This window comes from Stegodyphus dumicola, chromosome 7 (genome assembly GCF_044657685.1).
Source record: "Stegodyphus dumicola isolate Sdum_Otavi_A_Nest chromosome 7, ASM4465768v1".
Lineage (NCBI taxonomy): Eukaryota > Metazoa > Arthropoda > Arachnida > Araneae > Eresidae > Stegodyphus > Stegodyphus dumicola.
The window spans coordinates 116079954-116103310 of record NC_140774.1 but is presented as its reverse complement, the minus strand read 5'-3'; the positions used below and the strand labels follow the sequence as shown (position 1 = coordinate 116103310).

Genomic DNA, 23357 nt, shown 5'->3' with positions numbered 1-23357 from the left:
AAATAAACAAATAAATAAATAAAATAAAAAAGTTGAAAGAATTAAAAAATAGTTGGTATTTTAAAAATACAGAACAACTGTAAAGAAAGGTTCACAATATTTACACAAAATTTGCTATGCTTGTATACCGCTGACTGCCATATTAGATCGTATATTTTTAAAATATGCCCAAATTTGGGGAGAAAGCAGGATAAAATTTTAGCGTCGATTTCTTCATTTTTAATTTCTTCAGAGTCATAGCTGGATAATTTATTAGAAATCTCGTTTGTTTTAAAATGCACTATGCGCAGTTATATTTTATGCATAATCCATAAAATGTTATATTTAATTTAAAAAATTTTAATTCATATCTCTTTTTACAGAAGTTATAAAAATAAGCCTTTTCTCTTTATATACACACATTAGGTAAAGAAAGTGAAAATATTTAATTAATTAATTGATTAATTCCTGCGCTTCTGCTGGAGAGGACTGAATTTAAAAGCAATTATTATAGTAATTTTTTGTTGTGGTCCAATGCTTGCTAGGTTTTCAAACTGACCCTCTTTCCAATAGTAATTTTTTGTTAAAAAAAATGTTTTGGGCGTAATGAAATTGGTAATGAAAATTTAGAGCTGTAAACATCCAAAAGTCTGAGCACATGTATGTACATTCACATAAAAGCGAAACGAAATATATATTATATATATATATATATATATATATATACAGGGTGTGCTTTAAATTCGTATTATATAATTTTGAAAAATTTTTGCGAGGAAAATTTAAATAAATAAGAGCATAAATAAAACATTATATTTAATGCATATAATAATGGAAATAAATTTTAAAACATGAATGTAGATCAAACTGGAACAAGAAGCTAAGAAAGTTGCAAACAGAGTGGGAAAAGCCTATGGGATTCGAACTTACCACCCCAGAAGTTAAACCTTATTACCGTTCAGCTTTACCCCTAAGCTAGCATCACATGAAATAGCGTGCATATTTTGGCTTATGTACATCATCAAGTAAATCAATTTTTAAAACTAAATATTTTGATCCTATTTCAGTGTGCTGTCGTCTAAAAAATTCACCAGAGTTTGTTCTTCAGCTTCTAGTATATTTCTTACAAAAAACATTATCTTTTAGAGTGGCATTCCGATTGAAGTTAAACGGGCTGCTAAAAATATATTCCATGTGCTTACAAATATATGTTAGTCAAAAAGGTATATTTATAAATAGAGAAATACAAATTTAACATTAAATTATTAGTCCAAAGGGGCTTTGTCCCTGGAGGACTATTGTTTTCGTTTTGCAATTTTGCGTCGAAACATTATAAATGGCTTTATCACTTTTCAAACTGTTGCCATCAAATATTATCGCCATGTATTATATTTGAAGAAATTAAATAATGAAGAATCTGCATAAAAGTATCTATGTTTCTCTTATTGTGATATGCTGACGAGGAAGGAGGAGCCACCCAGTTGGTCACGCCCTTCCCATTGTATTTCAAAGAAATGCTGTAGAATGGCTTAAACTTGATGAACTTTTTCAAACTAACTGTACTGAGGAATATGAATCGAATCTGAAGATGAATAGCATCTATGTTCAAGTTAAAAACACGCATGACTATAAGAAAATGACTGACAGATTGAATGGAAAATGTATGATACTTACCAACTGCCGAGCGAAAAGAATGTTAAAGCTATAATGAAGAATATCCTGGAAACTGTAACCGAAGAGGCAATTTTTGATGATTTGAAACGCAGAAAATTTCCTATTATCAAAGTCAAGCAATTTACTCGCACCAGACGTGGGTTCACTGAAAGACTGCCCATATTCTTCATGGAATTACATAGAAATGAAGCTGGAAATGCTATTTTTAACCTGAACAACATGTTCAGTTTCAACGTTAAAATCGAAAAGTTTACCCCGAGGAAGAGACCGACTCAATGCTACCGATGTCAAGATTATGGACATACTCAACATCTCTCATTAAAAACCTGGAACGCTGCTGTAAATGTGGCGAAAACCATAGCACCAGGAGTTGCTCGAAAAAACCAGAAGATGCTCCTGCTCCTTTTGCGGCCAAGGACATGTCAGTAGTTATCGCGGATGTAAAGCTTACCAAGAGAAGTTCGAAAGAAAAGCTAAAAAATCACCCACCACCACCACCTAGATGGACGAAGGAAGACTTTCCTTATCTGAAAAGTGCAGATAAAAAGCAGAGAAAATAAGGAAACTAACGCCGATGCTATACCTAGGTATAGCGAAAAGGTCAAAGGACGAAAATTTCAATTTCCGAGGGAAGCAAGCGCTGTTATTGACTGGATCCTGGACGATAAAGTGCAAGATTTCCTGAGAAACATCGTTACGCTCATAGAAAAAATTCGCAATGCAAGAACTGTTGTTGATAAACTTTCTGCAGGTTTCCGAGCTGTCAATTACATGATGAAAATTGCGGAAGACGAAAACTGATGTGTTTTGAGAATGTCACCTCTTTCTTAATTTCTTGAACAGCTTTCCCAAAACTTAGACCATCTTCGATGCTTCTTGCCATCACCAAATTTATTCCACTCATCAAAATTTCGAGATCATCACCAGCTTATTTTTTTATCATAATTCGAAACTTTCAACTGTTCTGCAAGGGGTAGGGCCTTCGGACCAGGTACCCTGGTGTACCGAAGCACCGTTCCACTTGGAGGCCCATCGAATTTTGAATGACGTAATCCTACTGCGAATATGGGCATCTGAAAGCCCAAATTTGAAATTCGTTTTATTATCGATTTCATATTTTGAAAAACTTTAACGAATTTTTGATTAAGAAACTCAAGGATTTCAAAGCGAGAAATCGGAACGTTGTGCAGAAAAAGCATTTTTATCTCCAGCGCGTGAGACTGCGTATCGGAAATTCTAAAGATATGCTTAATTTAAAATTATTTTGCGATATTGTTCTTGAACTGAATTTTATGGTTTAAGTGCGAAGAACATGATATTTAATAAATAAAGGTAACACACAAAATGTTAAAAAAACGCCCCTTTAGATGTAATTTAAAATCTGAAACCTTTCAGTTTTTTTTTTTTTAGTCCAAAGGGATTTCAGTCCCGAAGGACTATTGCTTTCGTTTTGGCATTTTGCGTCGGACTCATAAACGTCGGTTCGCTTTTCAAACTGGTGCCACAAAATGTTAAGAGTCCTGCATTATACTTGAAGAAATTAAATAATGAAAAATCTGCATAAATGATTGTCTATTTCTCGCATTGTGATAAAACAATGGTACATAGAGCCATCGAATTTTGAATGACGAAATCCTACTGCGAATATGGGCATCTGAAATCCCAAATTTGGAATTTGTTTTATTATAGATTTTATATTTTGTAAAACTTTAACGAATTTTTGATTTACAAACTCGGTGCTTTAAAAGCGAGAAATGGCAACGTTATATAGAAAAAAAATACTTTTATCTCCAGCTCGCGAGACTGTGTATATCGGAAATTCTAAAGATATGCTTAATTTAACATTATTTTGTGATATTGCTCTTGAACTGAATTTTATGGTTTAAGTGCAAAGAACATGATATTTAATAAATAAAGGTAACACTTAAAACGTTAAAAAAACGCCCCTTTGGACGTAATTTAAAATCTGAAAAATTTCAGTTTTTTTTTTTTTTTTTTTTTTTTTTTGTTATAAAAATTTTTATAGTTTATAAAAAATTCCGATCTGAAAGTTGTTTTAAGTTCTGCATTTCGTCTGCGTGCAATTTAAGTTTGAGACCACTGTGCTGTATCACATATTTTCCCAAATTTACATATCACCGACAGTTTAAACTTATTATGTATTGCTAGACTGGTAATGAATTGCGTAAATACCACAATATTGAATTTCCTGTAATTTAACATGGCATTATGATGACGTGTTGTGCAATTTTTTGTTGTTGCTTAAATTTTAGAAAATTGGGTACTTTTCCGTTTCGCCGGCGCAAATCTCGCCAAGCAGACTTTATTGGCGACAACATACATTATGCACACAAAAAATATTAAAAAAATGTTAGTCCTAAGAATTCTTTTTTTGAAGGCATAAACATTTTAATATCGCTTAAAATTTTATAAAAAGCCAATAAATAAAGACAATAAATTTATAAAAAGACATTAATTTAAGAATTTACTATGCTTTCATGGTTCAACATCCTGTTTCGCCGGTTCATATCAGGCCCACCAGCGGCCGAGCGGTAAAGTCGCTGAACACTGGTAGTTCGGTCCGAGGTTCGAATCCCGCGAACGGGCTGGCTGCATGGGCGTTTTCGTGGTTTTCCCCATGTGTAACGTGTATACGAGCCAGTTTTCCTTAGAAAGTCCTCCACGAAAGGCATCCCTCCCCTTAGGCAGATAGCCCTAGTGTGCTTTGCCATAATTAAATACACCAACACACCACACCGGTTCATATCACGTGACTCCAAGCGATCTCATCTCACGTATACTACTCTACAAAAATATAATGCTCTCAGTAATTATCTACATTAATTTCAAGTTAAATCTTAATTTAGAACACAAGTTTAAATGCAAGAAATACTTCAATTCGTACGAATAGCTTACTCAGAAATTATGTAAAACTGCAGTGCTTTACTTCGGTAATGCATTCTCATTAGAATTGATGAATTTAACCCTTGACTTTAACTTTTCTATATTTTCGGCTTCGGGTAAGCGCTGTGATTGCATCCTAATTGATTTAATTGCCGAAAATGGCCTTAGACATAAAACTGAACTATCTGAATGAGGCGTTAAAGGTTACCAGCGAGAGAATATTCCGTTTGGCATCGGTTGTACCATTATTGGCGATTTTATCGCTTGCGCCGGCAAAACGGAAAAGTACCGAAAATTGTTTATTTTAAAAATGTTTTTCGTATTTTTCTTGTTATACAGTTTTATAATTCATGTTTCTCTTAAGCAGATTTTATTTTTAATCATGAACTATAATTTCATGTTTGATAATTTAATTAATTTTTTTTAATAATTTAATTTTTATTTTAGCTGTAAGAAAATTCGCTAGTGAGGAAGAAATGGAAAAATTCTGTCTTCGTATGCGAAGATCTGTTGATTCCAAAACTGTTATCGGGACAGTTTTCAATAATTTTGATTCGATTACAGAATTGCCCTCATCCTTAGATTATAAAATACGCTATGCACATGATGCCATTTGGTATAATTACCAAGTTGATGCTAAATATCGTGATGGAAAACATGTGGAGGAAAACGGTAAGAATATATTACTGCATAGTTATATATTTTGATGGAAATAGATCTGTTTTTTATTTATTATGCATTAACTTTACATGTTTTTTTTATATTTAGTTTTCATTATTGACTGTCAGTTTTTATTAATTGTTTTATTATACATATGAGAAAATTAGTTTTATGTTTGGATATGCATAATTCTGTGTAGATAACTGGTGAAAAATCGCGTAAATACCTGAAATATCATCTATGTAGGTACCGAGCTTTTTGGAAACATAGTTTGATAAGTTGAAGAATTGGAAATTTTTGAAATTCTAAATTCGTTTTTCTTCCGTCGTCGCCACCGTTTTGGATCACATGATAACCGGAAATGACTTGGACGGGCTGGGATGACGTCATGCGTAGTTCTGTTTTTATTCTGTGGCAACAAAATTTTTTTTTCTAAGTTTTTATTTTTGGGGCAACGAGCTCTTCAACCACGTGTTTGGAATCACATCAACTTTAATTTATTTTCTTTATTATTTTGATTTCTTTACTATGTCATTGTTTTTTATTATTTCATTTTTTAAATGATTGTATTATTTAATTTAATATAATAATTTTTAGTGAATGAATTTTATGTAATTGCACAAGATTTAAAAATGACCCCCACGGATGGGAGTCAAATCTGCAACTTCTGGGATGCGAGACACGCATGTCGGATTGCGCATGCGCGAGACTGTTTCGGCATGCAAAAACCGCGCCACGCCTTTGTGTATCCGCGAAAGAATACAATCTTAACAATCAATCAGTTTCTCGCTAACATTATCCTTCTGGTTCCAACCATTCAATGTGTCTATTTCTTTGTTTCAGTGTAAGATTTTTCCCAAATTTTACGTTTATTTTTACAAGCATATGTTATATTCTTTTGTTTTCTTCCTTATTCTTACAAAATTTAATTTATTAATTTTTTCTTTCCATATGTTTTGCTTTTGCACACATAAACTTTACTTTCTGTTTCCGCTGATTAAAGTGTCCACATTTTTATTTCTACAAAAATAATATTTCTTTCACAAGTTTAATTTTTCCTTTTTTAATTTATATTTATTTTACATTTAACTTTTTTATTTTATAAAAGTACCATTTATATTTTCCGCTTTTTGTTTTTAGAAAAGTGACTATACATTTTTCGCTTTATTTATTTAAAACAATTTATTTATTAAAAACAAGTAACATTTATTTTCATAAGTTTGATTTTTTTTTTTTATTTCTTTGCTTTTACAAACGCAATGCTTATTTTTTCTTTCTATGTTTTACCTCAAAAATAATTTATTTTACTTATTCTTTTTTGCAAATGTAAATTTTTTATATTTTAAAAAATGTTCTTTGTCATAGTTTTACTTTAAACTTAACATTTTTCCTTATTTTAAATACTTATCAATCAATTTCCTCATTTTAAATACTTATCATACTTATCAATGTTACATTTCCTTTTTTCCAAAAGCAAACTTAAATATATTTTTCTGTCTACGAAATTTAAGCTGGAATTTACATGCGTATTACTTACTCCTTCTGGAAGCCTTCATGGATAACATTTTCTGTACCTTGAAATTGACTTAAACCAATGTGTACAATGTTCGTTCTATGTAGTTTAATTGGAATATTAACCGCGGAATTGGAATATTTGTACTAAACTTCTTACTTTTATACTACTAACACTTAAATTGAGATATTCAGAACTTCCTCTTCTAATGTATTGTACTAATTACTGTACTAACTTTATGAAACACCATGAAACATTACGAATTTTCTTTGACACATCTTACTTTTATTTCAGAAATTCACCAAACTATGCGAAACAAATGTGAACTTTGCACTTTCTACTTTATATATACACATTTTACCTTAATTTAACTTTTACCTTGCTTTTAAAACATATTCATGTTACATTTTGGATTCCTTTTTCCAAAAGTGAATACGCACTTATACAAATTCGTTTATTGTCAGATCATCTGACTTTAAATTAAAACTTATAATTGAGGAATAATAAGTTTTCATGATATAAAGTCTGCTTTAACTAATACATGATCATTTCTAGCCGGTCCAGTTCAAATTCATATGAAAAAATACTGAATTTATTCCTATTGTTTTTCCCAGTTTAGTTTAGATATACAGTCAAAAGTCGTTAATCCGGACTCGTCGGGACTTCGGCGATTCCGGATTATCGATTTTTCCGGATTATAGATCATCAGTTTAAATCTGGTAAGATGGCATGCAGAAATTATAAAATTAAAAATATGAAACCGTAATTTATGAAATAAAGAACAATTATGATCTAAAGGGTATCAAAATTTACAAAAAAAAAAAAAAGCTTAATATTCATTTGTTTACTTTATTAAACATTTCTTTCAATGTAAGTTGCTTAAGTTGCTTCGTTTTTTATGTGATAATACATTCTCTTTAATTCTTTAAACAGACATAATTTCTTGCTCAGTTACAAAGTTCCGCTGTTCAAGTCCTATAATTGCTGTGTCGAGAATACCGACTAATTTGTCAATTGAAATTTTTTCGTTTTCAATAACCTCTGTCACTTTCTTCGCTATCGGAAGCGAATTATAATGACGAGGAATTTGATTTAAATCATATCAAAGATGAAATACTACATTTAATAAGGAATTATAAACCAAACAAAATAAAAACATCTGCCCTGAAGATAAGGATAGTTCTGACAGATCAACTTCCAATTCATTACGCAGCGCCGCGGCGTTAAAGATAAACAAAGTTTAGATAAACAAACGTTAAAGTTTATATAAACAAAGGATATGCCTTTATCCATTTTTTGTAGCAATTCCACTTTTTGTTTAATGAACTTCGAAACATACTTTCGCTTTGTAGATCATTTACATATTAATAAATATATATCAGAAATTCTATTTGACATAATCGAAAGTTCAAGCTTACTTTTATAAAATTGCTCTAACAGTTTGCAAAAAATAATAAGCCGGATCCAATTCGAAGATTAAGGAACAACGCGATCTGCAACATTAACTGAAATAGATAATTAAATAATTTTAGCTTAGCTTATACCGTCCGTTATACATTAAACGCGCACTCGTAAACGTATTTTGCGCACGCGCACAAGCGTATTTTCAGCCGTAAAGGCCTTACGCGCATGCGTCAACGCGACGCATGCGCAGAAAGTTTGAAGCTTTGAGGTCCGGATTATAGATCATTCCGGATTATGGGTGTCCGAATTAACGACTTTTGACTGTATACCTAACGTATTTCATTTCTTATTATTTTATTTCATTTCTTATTTTTTCATTTCTTATTATTTATTTCTCAAATCCTTCCTTTTTATTCAGCAGAAGGATTCTAAAAGAGATTAGCTCTTTGAAACACTTGGCACAAATATCCATGATTGTCTGGTGCATATCTTTAGCTTAAATCTTCAAACATACGCTAAACCTTGATTTTCATCATATGAAAACATCATTCGGATTCTTAATATGATTCCACTATGTAATGCAGAGAGCCTCTAACTACTACTATTTTCGAATTTATTAGAGAATTGAATTTCTTAACAAGGTACAGGAAATTGAAATATTTTTAATTGTACAAAAGAATATACACACTGTAAAGAATTATTTTAAATTTGAATTATAAGTAGATTTATGAAGGAAAAGAAAAGAAGTTTATAATATTTATAGAAGTAATATTCAAACATGGAAATGAAACTTTGTAGAACCTCAATTTGGAATATAAAAATTTCTCAGCTTGAAAAAATTTGTCAAATAGTGTGATCATTATTTTTCTGTCTCAAAGCTTTTCAACATCTTCATTTTTAACTAAGTTAAAAGATACACATTTCACATGGGTAGTATTTTATTAAGTACTGAACTCTTACGGCTTTTTGAAAATTTATCATACATTGCAATTAAAATCCTGTGTAGGTATGATACTACATTACACAAAACATTGATTTGAGTTCCAAATAATGATCCAACATAGCAATTAGCTAAAAAAATTTAACACAGTCGTTCCAAGATGTGCATTTCAAACTGACATTAGTTTATTTAACACTGAGCTCTTATGGCTCTTTAAGAACATCTGACATTTAACTTCTCACGGACAGCAAATAAAATTATGCATAAGTGTCATACATAACATGCAATATTGGCATGAATTCCAAATAATCCAGCTTAGCAATTGTCTTAAAAGTTCAACACATTCTTTTTAACTTGATATACGCATTTCAAATTAGCATTACTGAACACTGAATTCTTACAGCCTTTTCTTGAGAACATTTGAAATTTAATTTATTATTGCTTAGCAAATAAAATTATGCATAAACATCATCCTTAACAGATAATATTGGCATGAACTCCATATCTTGATCCAACACAGTAGAAAACTGTAAAAAAATTCAATACATTTTAATACGACTTAATTTGAAAAAGTCCATACTTTCAAAAAAAGCATTATTTTAAACACTGCAGCCAAACAATGCATGGAACATTTAATTTATTCTAACCGTCATACATAATAAATAAAGGAAACGCGTTTCACAATGCACGGAACACATCTTCTCTTAGGATGAAGAAAAGATACATTGCTTGGAATCATTCTGTGTTAGTGATCCTCATTTACCACACATTGATCAAAATACACTTCAAAATCAGCTAAATAAAATTCTAGTAAAGATATTTAAACAAAAATAGTTTACAAATTCGAGAAAAGATAGGAATGCAATGAACTGAACTTAATAAATACGGAAAAGCATGCAAAGGACCAAGGGAAAAAATGCATTTGGGGAGGACATACTAAGGTAAACGTGCTCTACTATTTTGTAGATGCGGGCTGCATCTTTTGTTTCAAATTAAGCAAACATTGAAAATATTTCCTGCGTAACTACGGATTTTATACACACTATTTGGTAATATAAATTACCATAATAGTTCCAGACCTGTAAGAGAAGTATGCAATATCCGCGGAAAAATCTTCTTCTCCTGACGCACAGTAATAGTGAAATGTAAAATGGAATAAGAAAATATCAGATTTGCAGCAAAATGGAAACATCCGAGTTTTCAAACAATGAATGTTTTTCTGGAAATGTACCGAACCAGACAAGACTAGATCTTACCTTAACCAGATTCACGAACTGAGCATGAAAAATTTTTTTATCTCGTTTTTATTTATAACACATTATTTATTCTAAAACCTTCCGTTTGAAGACTGTATTCTACATTTAGGCGCAAGTTGATAAATCAGAGTGATTTTGTTTTCTGAAGCTTCAAATTCAGAAATATTACACCACAAAAACAAAACGTTTTTGAACGATTGTGGAATATACCGCAAGCAAGCGAACGTGATATTTTTTTTTTTTTTTTTTCTGCTTTATGAACTCGTAGATAGGTAGAAAATTACAATATACTAGAACTTTTTAAAAATTTATTGCGATCACTGTTTTCCTGTCGAATTAATTAACTGTTTTTCATAAGATTTATCCATTTATTTATTTAATTTTAACATTTTTTTTTAATTTACAGTTCTGAAAGGGATTAGACCATTTTTTTACTCTATTTTAACTCAAACATTATCCATATTTCTATTCAAAAAGTATTCCTACTCTAACTCAAGCATTATTTCTTTAGTATCTTTGAAGTTTCTGATTGAAAATAATAATTACCTTCTATTCATTTAACAGCCGCTTATCTTGCTCTTAATTTTTATTCCGCACCATGCGACTGAGGGAATGTTTCACTTTTGCTGAGGAATTTAAGTAATATTTTTACTAGTAAACAGAATTTTTTATTGCATTATCAATGCACTTTTGACCACTTTTTTGAATTCAGTGCTTTATTACTAATTAGAGTTTCTATTCGGAACAAACACATTCAAACATTATAGTCCAGGTATTCTATATGGATATTTTTCTACATTTCGCGCATTTCCTAACAATTTCTTTCACAATGAAATATGATTCTTTGCCAGAATCTGAAAAGTTTGTTAATTTTTGCTTTCGAATGCATTTTGTATGTCACATATACCCAATGACTTAACGTAATTATAAACAATTAAGTGAATACTTCCCCTAAATTCTACACGTTTCATTTCGGAAATCTTCCACAAATATCGTAATTTTTAATCCTTTAATTTTTCTTTTCCTGCAGCACAAGTAAATTATATAGCATAAACTTTTAAGTTTCCTCGGATAACTGGGGTGTTACCATGTTTTCATAATCTGTTTTCGGGGAATTTCCTTATCGATAACCTTTTATACACTTTGATTTAGTAATTACACATTTGGAAGATTTAATTTCAACAACACTATCATTTTGAACGAAAGGTTTAGAAAAGAACTGGCATTTTATCTTAGCATACTAATGTGATAGATTAATTTTCCGTGACAAGGATCTACTCCCATGTAGATAACGGAGATTTTTAACTCAGCTCATATGGACTTTGAACTATTTCTCTAAGTTATCATTGTCATTGACTTGCAGTACCATAGACTTTAAGAAATATTTCAAACTAATTTGATAAGAAACGTGTCTAAGAAAATATTAATATCTTCATAAAAAACATCACCTTTTAGAATGTTTTGATTTAAATTACTAGGGAAACAATCACTGTTTTGTCAAAATATTTCTGAAAACTTAACTTTTTTATCACATTCGAAAGGAGCAATTAATAATACATAAATGTTGCATTGCATTGATGAACCAGGGTTATTTTTTAACGTAATGCATTACAAATCAAGCGAGTACTTGAAAAAAAGTTAAGCTTTTTTTATCTGCGTAATTTTCACATTTTACTAACACACAGAAGTATTTACTGAATATTTAGTAAACTCTTAAAGATTGAATTGTTTTATTGCCCTATTTGTTACTTCCTGACTACATTCTACTAAAGAGAAAACATTCTTAACTTATTAACGAAGCATAATTTGTGCTTGTACTTTGTTATACTTTTTGATTGGCGAGTGATGTTTTCTTTTTGACTGATGTTTTCATATGATGAAAATCAATATTCAGCGTTTGTTTGGCGATTTAAGGTAAGGATGTACGCAAGAAAATCCAAGATATTTTTGCAAAGTGTTTTCCCGCCTTCTTAGCATGCCTTCGTGGTGTAGTGCTCAGCACAATCTGAGCATATTCAAGAGGACCGAGGTTCGAGTCTCGGCGAGGGCATTGCTTATTTTTTCTCGTCTCCCGTATCAAAATAACCTACTGTTTCTACAGTGGCACCCGAACTAAAAAAGGCGGTGGATGAAGATTCTTCACCACCAAGATTTGGCGATTGGGTCCCCTAATCCCCAGTCGCCCTTTAAAAGGGGGAGGATTATATAACGTGTTTCTCCCACCTTCCCCACATAGCACAAAAACATCCTTGGGATATCCCAAGGATGTTGCTCGCGGGATATGCGCACATCCTCAGGACATCCCGGAATATCCCGCGAACCTCCTAAACACCTCCTCCCGAGTGCTTAATGTCACATCCCGGGATATCCTCAGGACATCCTAACCAAGTCCCATCGACAGCGTGCGGGATGTTATTAGGATATGAACTCCTTACTACATCCTCAGGACATCCCACAAACCTCCTAAGCACATCCCATTATATCCTAAAAACATCCTATCTATGTCCCATCGACAGCATATGGGATATTAGGATTTAAAGTCCTACTTACTACATCCTCAGGACATCCCGTAATATCCCAATTTCCTCCTAAACTCATCCTCCTGAGCGCTTAATGTCACATCCCAGTATATCCTTAGGACATCCTATCTACGTCCCACCGACAGCGTATGGGATGTTATCAGGATTTGAAACACTAGTTACAAATATCCCTTTAACCTCTTAAATACATATTCTCAACTGCTTAGTGTCACATCCCAGTATATATACAGAGGAAAATTCCAGTGAAAGTAGTATGTGAAGGTGTGATGATCTAAAACCTACTTTTTTTTTACACAGATAGTCTCAAATCGTTCTCCTATGGTTACTATGGAAAAATCAGAAATGTTGAAAATATTTATACAACTTATTTTGTTTTTAAATCTGAATTTGTGAATATATTAAAACTGAGCAAGGAAATTAAAATGAATTATTAATACAAAATATTAAAACTGAAAATTTTGCTTTTATTTTTAAGATATTAAAAATCTTTTGATCATTTTTAAACATCCAATAGCCCCCAAATTGAATTATTCATAATTAAATTATTTTACAAAATCAGTTTCTAATTTCAGTTAATTTGTATTAAAAATTGAATAATAAAATTACCCATTTAATAATCTTTACATAAATGAATCATCTTTCTTTAAAACATGTAAGGAATTTATAGTTTTGATGACACTGTTGGGAAATTGTTAAAAGGAATAAATTGTATTTTTAAAACTAAATCAATTCCTAGCCTCAGAATAAATAAATATGTTTTCGTAACATGAGAATGCTGCAGGCTTTTTTATATATTTAATATTTAGTTGTAAAAATTTGACATTATGTTAACAATTCTTTATATCATTCAAAAGGTAACTCAAGAAGCTCTTCTAAAATTCTATCTTTCTGCTCACACAATTTAAAAAAAAAAAAAAAAAAAAAAAAAAAAAAATCTGAAAGGCCTCAGATTTTAACAGTCACTCAAAGAGGCTAAAAGTTTATGAATGCATAGATTATCAATACAGATGGGGCAGTGGAAATAGCAAAACATTTTATAAGATACTGACACCAGAAAGTTATATATCTTCTATATATTTGAAAAGTGAAGAAATATATCATGTAATTATGCAGAAATATTAAAATGTTTTCAATTAGATATATCATGAATTAAATGCATTTTAAATCAATCAGATTAAAACTTAAAAAAAGCATTGTTAAGAACTGTGTTTAATGCTTTTAATTAGCTTGGCTTGTTAGTCAATAATATATTAGATTTTAAAGGTAAATATGTTAAATTTTGCCAAATGGCAAGACTTGAATGAAAAGCGAAACAAGTTTACGACTGACGATATGAAGTCACATTTCAAAACTAATAGCCCTTTTAGATTAAAAAAAAAAAAAAGTTCTGAAAATAATTTGCAATGGGTCATTAGTATTATTTTACGCAAAATTCAGTAAAATGAAATTTACCCGTTGAAATCAGCACCAAATTAAACTTTGTAAATTCTAGCGCATGTTAAAGGTTGTCTCATCCAGAATTTTATTACATTCATTTCAGAGCAAAATAAAACAGTAATTGCCATTTATATGACAATCAATATCAAAAATTTAAATCTGCATTTTACGCAACATATAAAAACTTCAAAAGATCTACTGTTTACCATGCAATTAAGGCATTTTATTCTGCTATCAACTTTACCAATTATTAATTCCATTAAGTATATTCAGTTTACTCTTTCTGCTCAATATATGCAATGTAAAATTTTCCATAAATTTATTAATTCATTTTATTTTGAGGTGAGCTTTTATTCAACTCTCAATGTCAACGAGAATGTTTAATTCATTTTTTATTCGGTCTCAAAAGAGAAATCAAAATACGTGGATTTATGTACGTGTATTTATGAATCAAAATACATGAGAAATCACAGTGAGAAAAGCACTGCTACCTTAAACTGTGATTATATATAACAAATACAGTAAATTATAGTTAAAAAATAGTGAAAATATTTATATTTCTGAACTATTTCATATATAACATTTTCAGTTTCGCATATGTGGCAATTTAAGAACTTTTTTACGTATACCAATTTTTTGAAATATCTGCAAATTTTTGCATCTTCAAGGAAAGCTTATTCTTTCACCTTTAGTATATAAGTAATGGTAATTTACCAGATAAAATTACTTAATGGGGAATACAGAAAAATATCTAACCACTTACCTTTGTGACTTCATCTGCAAAGAGACTAAAAAAGTAGTTCAGCTAAATCTGCTATAATAAATATTTATAATAATGCTAAATTATGCAATATCTATTAATATGACAAATTTTTGTAAAGCTATTTATTTGGATGAAAAATAAACACATTCAGAAATTTATGGCACTATATTATGATTAACAGAGGAAAAACACTTTTCAAAATAGTTTTTATTAATCCAATTTATCACATTTTATTTGAATTCATGAAAAACAATCTTATATCCATGTATTCTTATGTATATAAGAACTCTTGATAAATTGGATCTCTGTCATTGCCTTTCACAGCACCTAAAATAAGAAAACACTCACAATTACTATATGTGAATATAATTCATAATTAAATTTAAACAAATGATTATTAGAATGCAAATTAAAGGAAGCATTTAAAATATTTTAACATTTAGTACCTATAAACAGAGTAGCAATTATTTGATTTTTCGATTATAGTAAAATAAACATGGGGGATGCCTTTTAAAATTTTTTATGTCAGAAAATAAACTCAAACCACCAGCTGAACATATGAGCAGTTTTATCAATCAGCCACTGGTAGGTAACCTGGATACTGAATCAACATATAAAGTTGCCAAGATAAAGAGAGAAACAAAATTATGATAATCACATCTTACCTATTCATAAAACTATTTTAAATTTAATGTGTAGGCAAGTCCAAAAAGAGTGAGAATGAATTTATTTTGCAACACAAAGTAAAGTCTTGCAGGAGCAAAAAAAAACTTGTCTCATGAGATTGGCAAGTAAAAAATAATTAACTGCATCTGGTAACATTTATCTGACAACACATAAGTAATTGTTAGCTACGTGCAGAAAATAAAATCTGATCAGGGGTGTAGCTAGAGGGGGGGAAGGGGGGCATCTGTCCCCGGGTGCAGAATCCAAGGGGCGCCAAACTGATGTTAGAACATTTTAGAATTAAATGTTTTCCATCCTTGGCTAGCAGTAGGGGGTGTGAAATCTTCAGTTGTCCCTGAGCGCTGAAAACCCTAGCTATGACTCTGAATCTGATCATGTTAATGCAATTTTAAACTTTTGAATTTAACCGCAGAAATTTACCAAAGAAGTACTTGTAACAGTAGTAAATGAAGATGTGGCTAATCTTTACTGTATGGTACACCTTGGTTTCTGTCTGAAAAAAAATCGCAAAGTGGTATTGGTTGTTTGTGAAATGTGGAAGCCCATTGCGTCAAATAAGTTTTTCGGTAACCCTACTGTTGATAATGTTGGCGAAAGTTGCCTTTGGGAAAAAAAAAAACTTTTTTTTGTCAATAAAAAGGAGTTATTTCTGCAAATATTGCCAACGTGCTGTGATAAATTTAGTTTTGGGCTACTTTTTTTATAGTAAACCTTTTGTACGGTCCCAGGTTTTTGGTTCTTCTTTTCAATTTCATTCTTTTCAATTGCTGTGTTTGGTTGCAGGGAAGTGGTATGGTTTTGTATTTTGAACATACTATTTATTATTTTGGTGTGGGTACCATCGTTTGAGTATGTCTGAAGTGACTAAGAGACGAAAAATTTAATTGAATTGCTTACCTGGAAGATGGTGGTGGAAAGCCTAAACATATGCATGTGAAAAAAAAGGTATGTTAAAAAAAATGACGTTTCATTTATTTTTTTGTCTCTGTGTGTTAATTTTTGTTAGAAGATTTGTTGTTTAATGTTTTTATGTTAGGAAATATGTATTTTTGGTAATTTATTCCTCTCTGTTTGTGTATTTTTGGTTGTCTGTGTCTTAAGACAGTGGCAAATTTTTTCTGGTAACTATGATATTTTTAACTTTCTGATTTTCTTAAAGTGAAAATAGATCAATGTGTACATGGACAAAGTTAAGGCAGTGCACAATGCCCAGTTTGTGCAGTTCTCTGTTTTAATAGGTCGATGTGTACATGGACACAGAGTTTGTGTATGTCTTTGACTTCTTATTTTGGTTTTGTGTAGCGGCCACCTTGAAATTGGTGCTGATCCTCTCAGGTGACGATCTTGATATAAAAAAAAAGAAACGATTCACCAAGGGTTACAGTAGAGTAAATTTTTACCAAAGATGTTCTACCATAATCACCATTTCAGTGGTTTAAACACTGGTGGAGCAGTATGCAGAGATGAAGATTTGAGTTTTGTTTACACAGCATGATGGTTTAGGCACTCCAGCCATTACAGTGAACAAAATTATAATAAACATAGCCACAATAATTGTCTATAAATATTGATGTATAACACTGCATTAACTAATATATTTCTTATGCTAGTATATACAGAATCCTTAATCGAAGGGAAAATCAGAAGACTGTGCATGCATTTTCCTTTAACTGAAACATGGATTTGACCATACAAATCTCAGTCTTACGGGACATGCCACACTATGCAGATAGACAGTAAAAAGTGCTTGTGTTGTTTTTATTTGTTAGAGGTATGAAATAAATATACTTCTAGATTTTAATTTTTTCTTTTCTTGTTTTACATTTGGATTACCTATCAAAAAGTAAGGAATTCTGATATTATTACAATATCGGAGTTAAAATAACAATTATTGGACATGTTAAAGTAATGAAAATTTTAAATTAGGTTAAAAAGTAACCCTTAATGTGGCATATTTTTGAATTAAACTCTATCGACATTAAAAACAACAAAACGTCCCTCTTTATTAAGGACTTTAACTAATTTTAAATACAGAGCTATGAATGAATTTTTTCCCTTGCATGTTATAATAACTGAAACAAAATTACTCTGATACAGTCAAAATTCCTAAATGCAAGTACATAAAATTTACTTTAGCAAATTAAAGAGATGAGACACACTGAACAAATGAATAAATTTCTATCAAAGAATAATTTATTAAATTTGGCCCGTTCCATAGTAAACTTTAACCATTAAATTACATTATTACATCATGTTATCAGTTTGAAAAGCAAGTCATATGCCAGATCTTGGATGTAAAAGAAATGCACAAAATAATATACAGATTATTGAAAAATGATGTATACCAATGTTTATAGATATGATTAAATGTAACAGAAAATTTACTGTCACAACCACATTTTTAAGTGAAATGTATTATTTTAACATTTTACAATATTTAAGGTATGGCATTAAATGCAATTATGTGCCTGGATGTAAGTTAGTAAATTTAAAAAAATAATAATAATAATCAAAGAATGAATGTCATGAAAAATTTCAAAAACAAGCAGAATTTAATTTAGAAGACCTTTAGACACTTATGATAAATAAATTTGAGAATTCTTCACCCCAAATTAAATTATAATTAACTAAAACCAGTTTGACTGACCTTCTACAAAATCCTTCAGCTGCAATTTTTTCTAGCTTGAAAACCAAATTCTTCTCCACATGGTAATAACATCTTAACCAGTTGAAATTCCTGCAGAAAATTTGATAACACAGTAATAGAATTAATAGAATAGAAAAATTAACACAAAAGTATAGAACATCATTTAAACTTAACATTATTACAAATTTTGGTGCTTTCTGACTATCTGCAAAGCTGTGAAAATTGGCAAAATGGTTAGTTTATGGTTCATATCTACTGCTCTGTTCACAAGTAGTAATTCAAATAAGCACTTTATAAGAAACAAGAAATTTTAGGATGCACACACACAAAAATATATACATTGGGTCAATATTCACATATTTTTCATCCAATGGAATACTATTCAGAAATAAAGATTAAATATAAAGCATGTAAATACATGTGTGTGGTATGCATATTCATAGTTTGCTATTATCGTGTGCATACTCTTGCTGTTTTAGCATAAGTTGAAACTGTGAGGGCAGATGATAAGAAAGTATCAGAATTTTTCATGTATAAGAAAAGATTGCTTTGACAATAGTATCTCAATTGTTTAGCACTGACATTTACATAGTGCATTAGAAATATATAGTAATATATGTATAATAAAAAGATAATTGCATATTATTAATTCATTTTTTTAAATGCCAAACTTTAACAATTCTTTCACATATACTTAAACAGAATTCTTTCACATGAACATCTAAAATCCATTCTTAACTAAAGAATAAATAATAAAACCATGTAAATTTCTTATCAAGCCCATTATTTCCGAAATGTCTACTTCTGAAAGTTCCCAGCATTTCTCAATATATTATTAAATTACTAAACTAAGCATCAATGATCGTCATGTTCGCTAATGTGGCAATATCTTTCACACTTAAGCTTAAGTAGCACTTAAGCACTTAAGTAGGCTTCAATAAATCTTTAACTGTTACATGCTACTTTTGTCTAAAATTTGTACAAATAATAAAATTAAATGAGCTCTTTATAATATGCTCAAAGAAATAATTTTGTATGAAAATTTGTATGTTATATATTGGCCTGATTAATGATTCAGGGAATAATTCGGGTTTTCAAAGTGCTTCCAATAATTCAAATTTCAGCTTGTGTCAAAATAAAATCTATAACACAAATCTAAGCAAATTTCCTTATGAACAATGCATTTTAACATTATTCAATCACTGGCAATCACACAGTACTGATTGCTTCAATAAACATTACTGTAACTGTGTTATTTAAAAGACTGTAATGTTTTAATTATTTCCTTAATTACAGTCTTTTCCTCCTTCTAACACCAAAAGTAAACCCAGATAAGAAATATAAAAATATCAGTAAAAATAAATTATATTATTGAATGACACTTTACATTAATTACACTTATGCATATATTATTTTATTATAAATTATTTGAAAATCAAAGAAGAGAAGGGGAAGAAACTTTAATATTGACATTTCTAAAATGATATAAACATTAATCATTTAGTACAGTTTGTTATTTCAGGCAAAAAGAATTCACTTTTCTGGATAGCATTTATATTTCCATCTCACTTTCAATGAATTTAAGAGAAATGCATATAATTTAAACACCAGTTTATTTTATTTATCAGACAGATTATGTCAACTCAAAAAAACCTATCGGTAAAATTCGGTAGTAATAATTCTGAATGTTAGGCAACTTGCAAGATTCAACAAAAATTATCAATACTTTTATTATAATGACAATACTACAGTAACATGAACATAAAATTAAACTGCATATAACTATAAAATAAGCCAGCATATAATAATGGTGCATTGGTTTCTAAAACAATGGGCTCGATGAAAAAATACATGTATTATGGTAGCTATTCATATTCTTCAGCTTTACTAATATTCTCATGTTCACTTTACATAACTAAAGTATCTAAAATACAATAAAAATGCAAACAATATTTATGAGAAAATGTTAAAAGCAATCATAAGCATTTGATTGAATGACCATATTTTGCCTTCCTGCAAGTCGAATCTTAAAATGATATGCAGTTTGAAAAATGCTCAATCCTTTTATAAAATATTCAAAAAAGATTAAAAAAAGGTACTGTTCTGTTATCAGGACTGGGTTCAGAATTGTATTTATGTATGCTTGTATATTTGTATGTCTACATATACACATCTATGCACATACTTACGAACACAGGTTCATACATTTCCGATTCTGGTCCCAATAACAGAACAGTACCCCCAAAAAAAACTTGAATTACAAACTAGATTAAGATAATGTTTCAACCATACATATTTTGGACAAAACAATGCAAACTCTTATTTTTATACAATTGTTCAAACTATTTAACATAAATGTATTGCTGCAATAAAATAATAAGCAATCTGATCACACATATTATTTTGAAACTGAATGCATAAACTAGACTAAAAAAAATTCAGTCATAAACATTTGGATAGCAGGGCAAATTAGATATTTGAAAAGACAGCCAGCCATTGAGATACACGTAATTCACGACAGAATGGTAACAATTCATAAAGCTGTGAAACATTTAACTGTCAAAATGACATAAGTAACGGGTTTTCATCCGCAGAGAACCCGTTGGCGCTTCGGGAAAGAACCCTTTGGCGCCGTTGCAGTTTTACTCGCCAAGCTCGCGGCTCATCGAGGACGTTATTTGTATTGTGAATATATTTCACAATACAAATAACCTTCAACAGTAATCAAATTTTTTTCAGTAGCATTTTTAATAAAACTAGAACTTTATACATTTTAAAATTATTATAGGGGTTGGAAACCTCATGGTTCTGCGTGCTTACAGCTGTTAATAATTAAGAACATAACGTGAACAGCCATGTTACAAATTAGCATTCACCCCTCCCGCCATAATTTCATCCTTTGATCCCGAACTGACGACCCGAGAACCGGCATCTTTCGACGAAAACTTCTTTAATTATGCGAAAATATTTCTATCTATTCGTTGTTAAAAAATTCAGAAAAAATAATAAGTAAGAAAGAGAAAAATAATATAAATCTCCAAAAGCGAACAACGACAACCTTCGCATAAGCGAATAGGATGAATTAGCTAGGTTACCAGGTTTGAACTATTATCGCCAAAGTTGGCGATGTTCACAATTACCGGGTTCTCTGCGGAAGTGCTTCCTAAATAACATAAATTCGAAAAGCAAAAAAAGTAAACATACAAGTATTGCAACTGAACTTACCTTTCATGCAACAAAAAATATCCATACAAGTTAACCTCATGGCGCAGCCATTTTGGATTTCGTTTCAAATCAGACAGATGTTTACGGATTTGCGGAAGAATACGAGGAACTAGTATTTTGCCGGATACAATGTGCAATGACGCGAAAGAATATAGTTCTGTAGAACTTCCTACATTATTCCGTAATAAACAGTACTATTTCCTAATTTTTTCTTTCTCTAATTAATTAATTAATACGGAAATAGTTAAGTAATACCGAATTCAATTTTAATGAAATGTAAAATTTTGTATGTATATGACGACCACCTTCCGTCCAATATTTCTGAGAATATAAACAAATTTTGGAATCTGAGAGTATCAGTAAATAAATATATAGAATGTCGCCTCTCAAACGACCACTTCTGAAAGTGACCAATAGTTCTGAGATTATAAATAAATATTGATATTAAGCATTATTTCTATAAGACGACCATCTCTATATAAGACCAAAGTTTCTAGAATCTTGGATAGTCATCAGAGATGTATCTTTACTGCGAAATTATCGCACGACTGTAATTCAATATCAATAACAGATCGCGCGATTGAAAAACATTTTCTGTCCTGTAATTAGAGGAAAAATATTTTCCTTATGAAGTATTTCTCCCGCTTGCCTAGCGTGCCTTCGTGGTGTAATAGTTCTGCACGCTGGGCCGGTATTTCAGAGGTCCGTGGTTCGATTCACGGCGAAGGCGGTTGCTAATTTTTCATCTCTACGGCTTCCCAAAAAAAATCCTAATGTCTCTACAGTGGCGCCCGAACTAAAAAGGTGTTGGATGAGGTATATCCACACCCAGGATTTAGTGATTGGATCCCCTTAAAAAAAGTCGGCCTTTAAAAAGAGAAGTAATATGAGGTATTTCTCCCGCTTTCCTAGCGTGTCTTCGGCCCACCAGCGGCCGAGCGGTAAAGTCGCTGAACCCTGGTAGTGCGATCCGAGGTTCGAATCCCGCGAACGGGCTGGCTGCATGGGTGTTTTCGTGATTTTCCCCACGTGTAACGTGTATACGAGCCAGTTTCCCTTAGAAAGTCCTCCACGAAGACATCTCTCCCCTTAGTAGTGGTTCTGCACACTGGGCCGGTATTCCAGAGGTCCGTCCTTCGATTCCCGGCGAAGGCAATTGCTAATTTTTCATGTTTCCTGCTTCCAAAAAAATACCTAATGTCTCTATACCCAAATTAAAAAAAAAATCGTTTCCGTAATTAAATATATCTATATCTACAAATATTTCACCTATATTTGTAGTAGGGTTTGTAATCTGTAAGTAATTATACATGTAATTTATACATTTTTTATAAAAAAAAATATATGTTATTTAGAATTTTGCAAATATTCTAGAAAATGCTAATCCATTGAAAAAAATCTTTTCTATGACTAAATAAATTTTTAAAAACGTCAGAAAAAATAGCAGTTAAAATTAATAACAAAATAACAAGAATAAATCATCAATCATATCAATATTTTTAATGTACAGCATTTAGAAACAACTTAGTAAAATACATATGAAAAATAAAATAATGTACAAGTTTCAGATGTGCAATGTCAAAAAATTAAAACTGGTAAATTTGAGAACAAATATCCTCAAAATGTTTGACAACGAAAGTCCTCCGGACAATGCAGAATGAATGTCCTCAGGATGTGAAATTGGTGAACTCCTCAGGATATCTGAGAATCAACATCTTCAGGACATCC

At 30.8% G+C, this 23357-nt stretch overlaps 1 protein-coding gene and 2 long non-coding RNA genes across 4 annotated transcripts in view; 1 reads left to right on the top strand and 2 right to left on the bottom strand.

Annotated features, from left to right (window-relative positions):
* The window catches only part of LOC118186703 (phospholipid-transporting ATPase ABCA3-like), a 169668-nt gene that overhangs the window by 12033 nt on the left and 134278 nt on the right, over nt 1–23357 (top strand). Inside the window, exon 3 of one of the 2 annotated variants that reach the window (XM_085820732.1) lies at nt 5005–5229. In XM_085820732.1, the coding sequence (XP_085676858.1) occupies nt 5005–5229 (225 nt within the window). Of the gene's footprint in view, nt 1–5004; nt 5230–23357 lie in introns of those variants that run through there. The other variant, XM_085820733.1, reaches the window with a different exon arrangement.
* LOC146996320 (uncharacterized) overlaps nt 1–23357 on the bottom strand; it is a 57665-nt gene that overhangs the window by 16873 nt on the left and 17435 nt on the right. The window lies entirely within an intron of this gene.
* On the bottom strand, nt 15260–21501 carry LOC146996321 (uncharacterized). Its single transcript, XR_015042183.1, has 2 exons — nt 18405–21501; nt 15260–15397 (listed from the first exon to the last, which is right to left on the bottom strand). It is a non-coding gene; the product is annotated as an uncharacterized LOC146996321 (long non-coding RNA).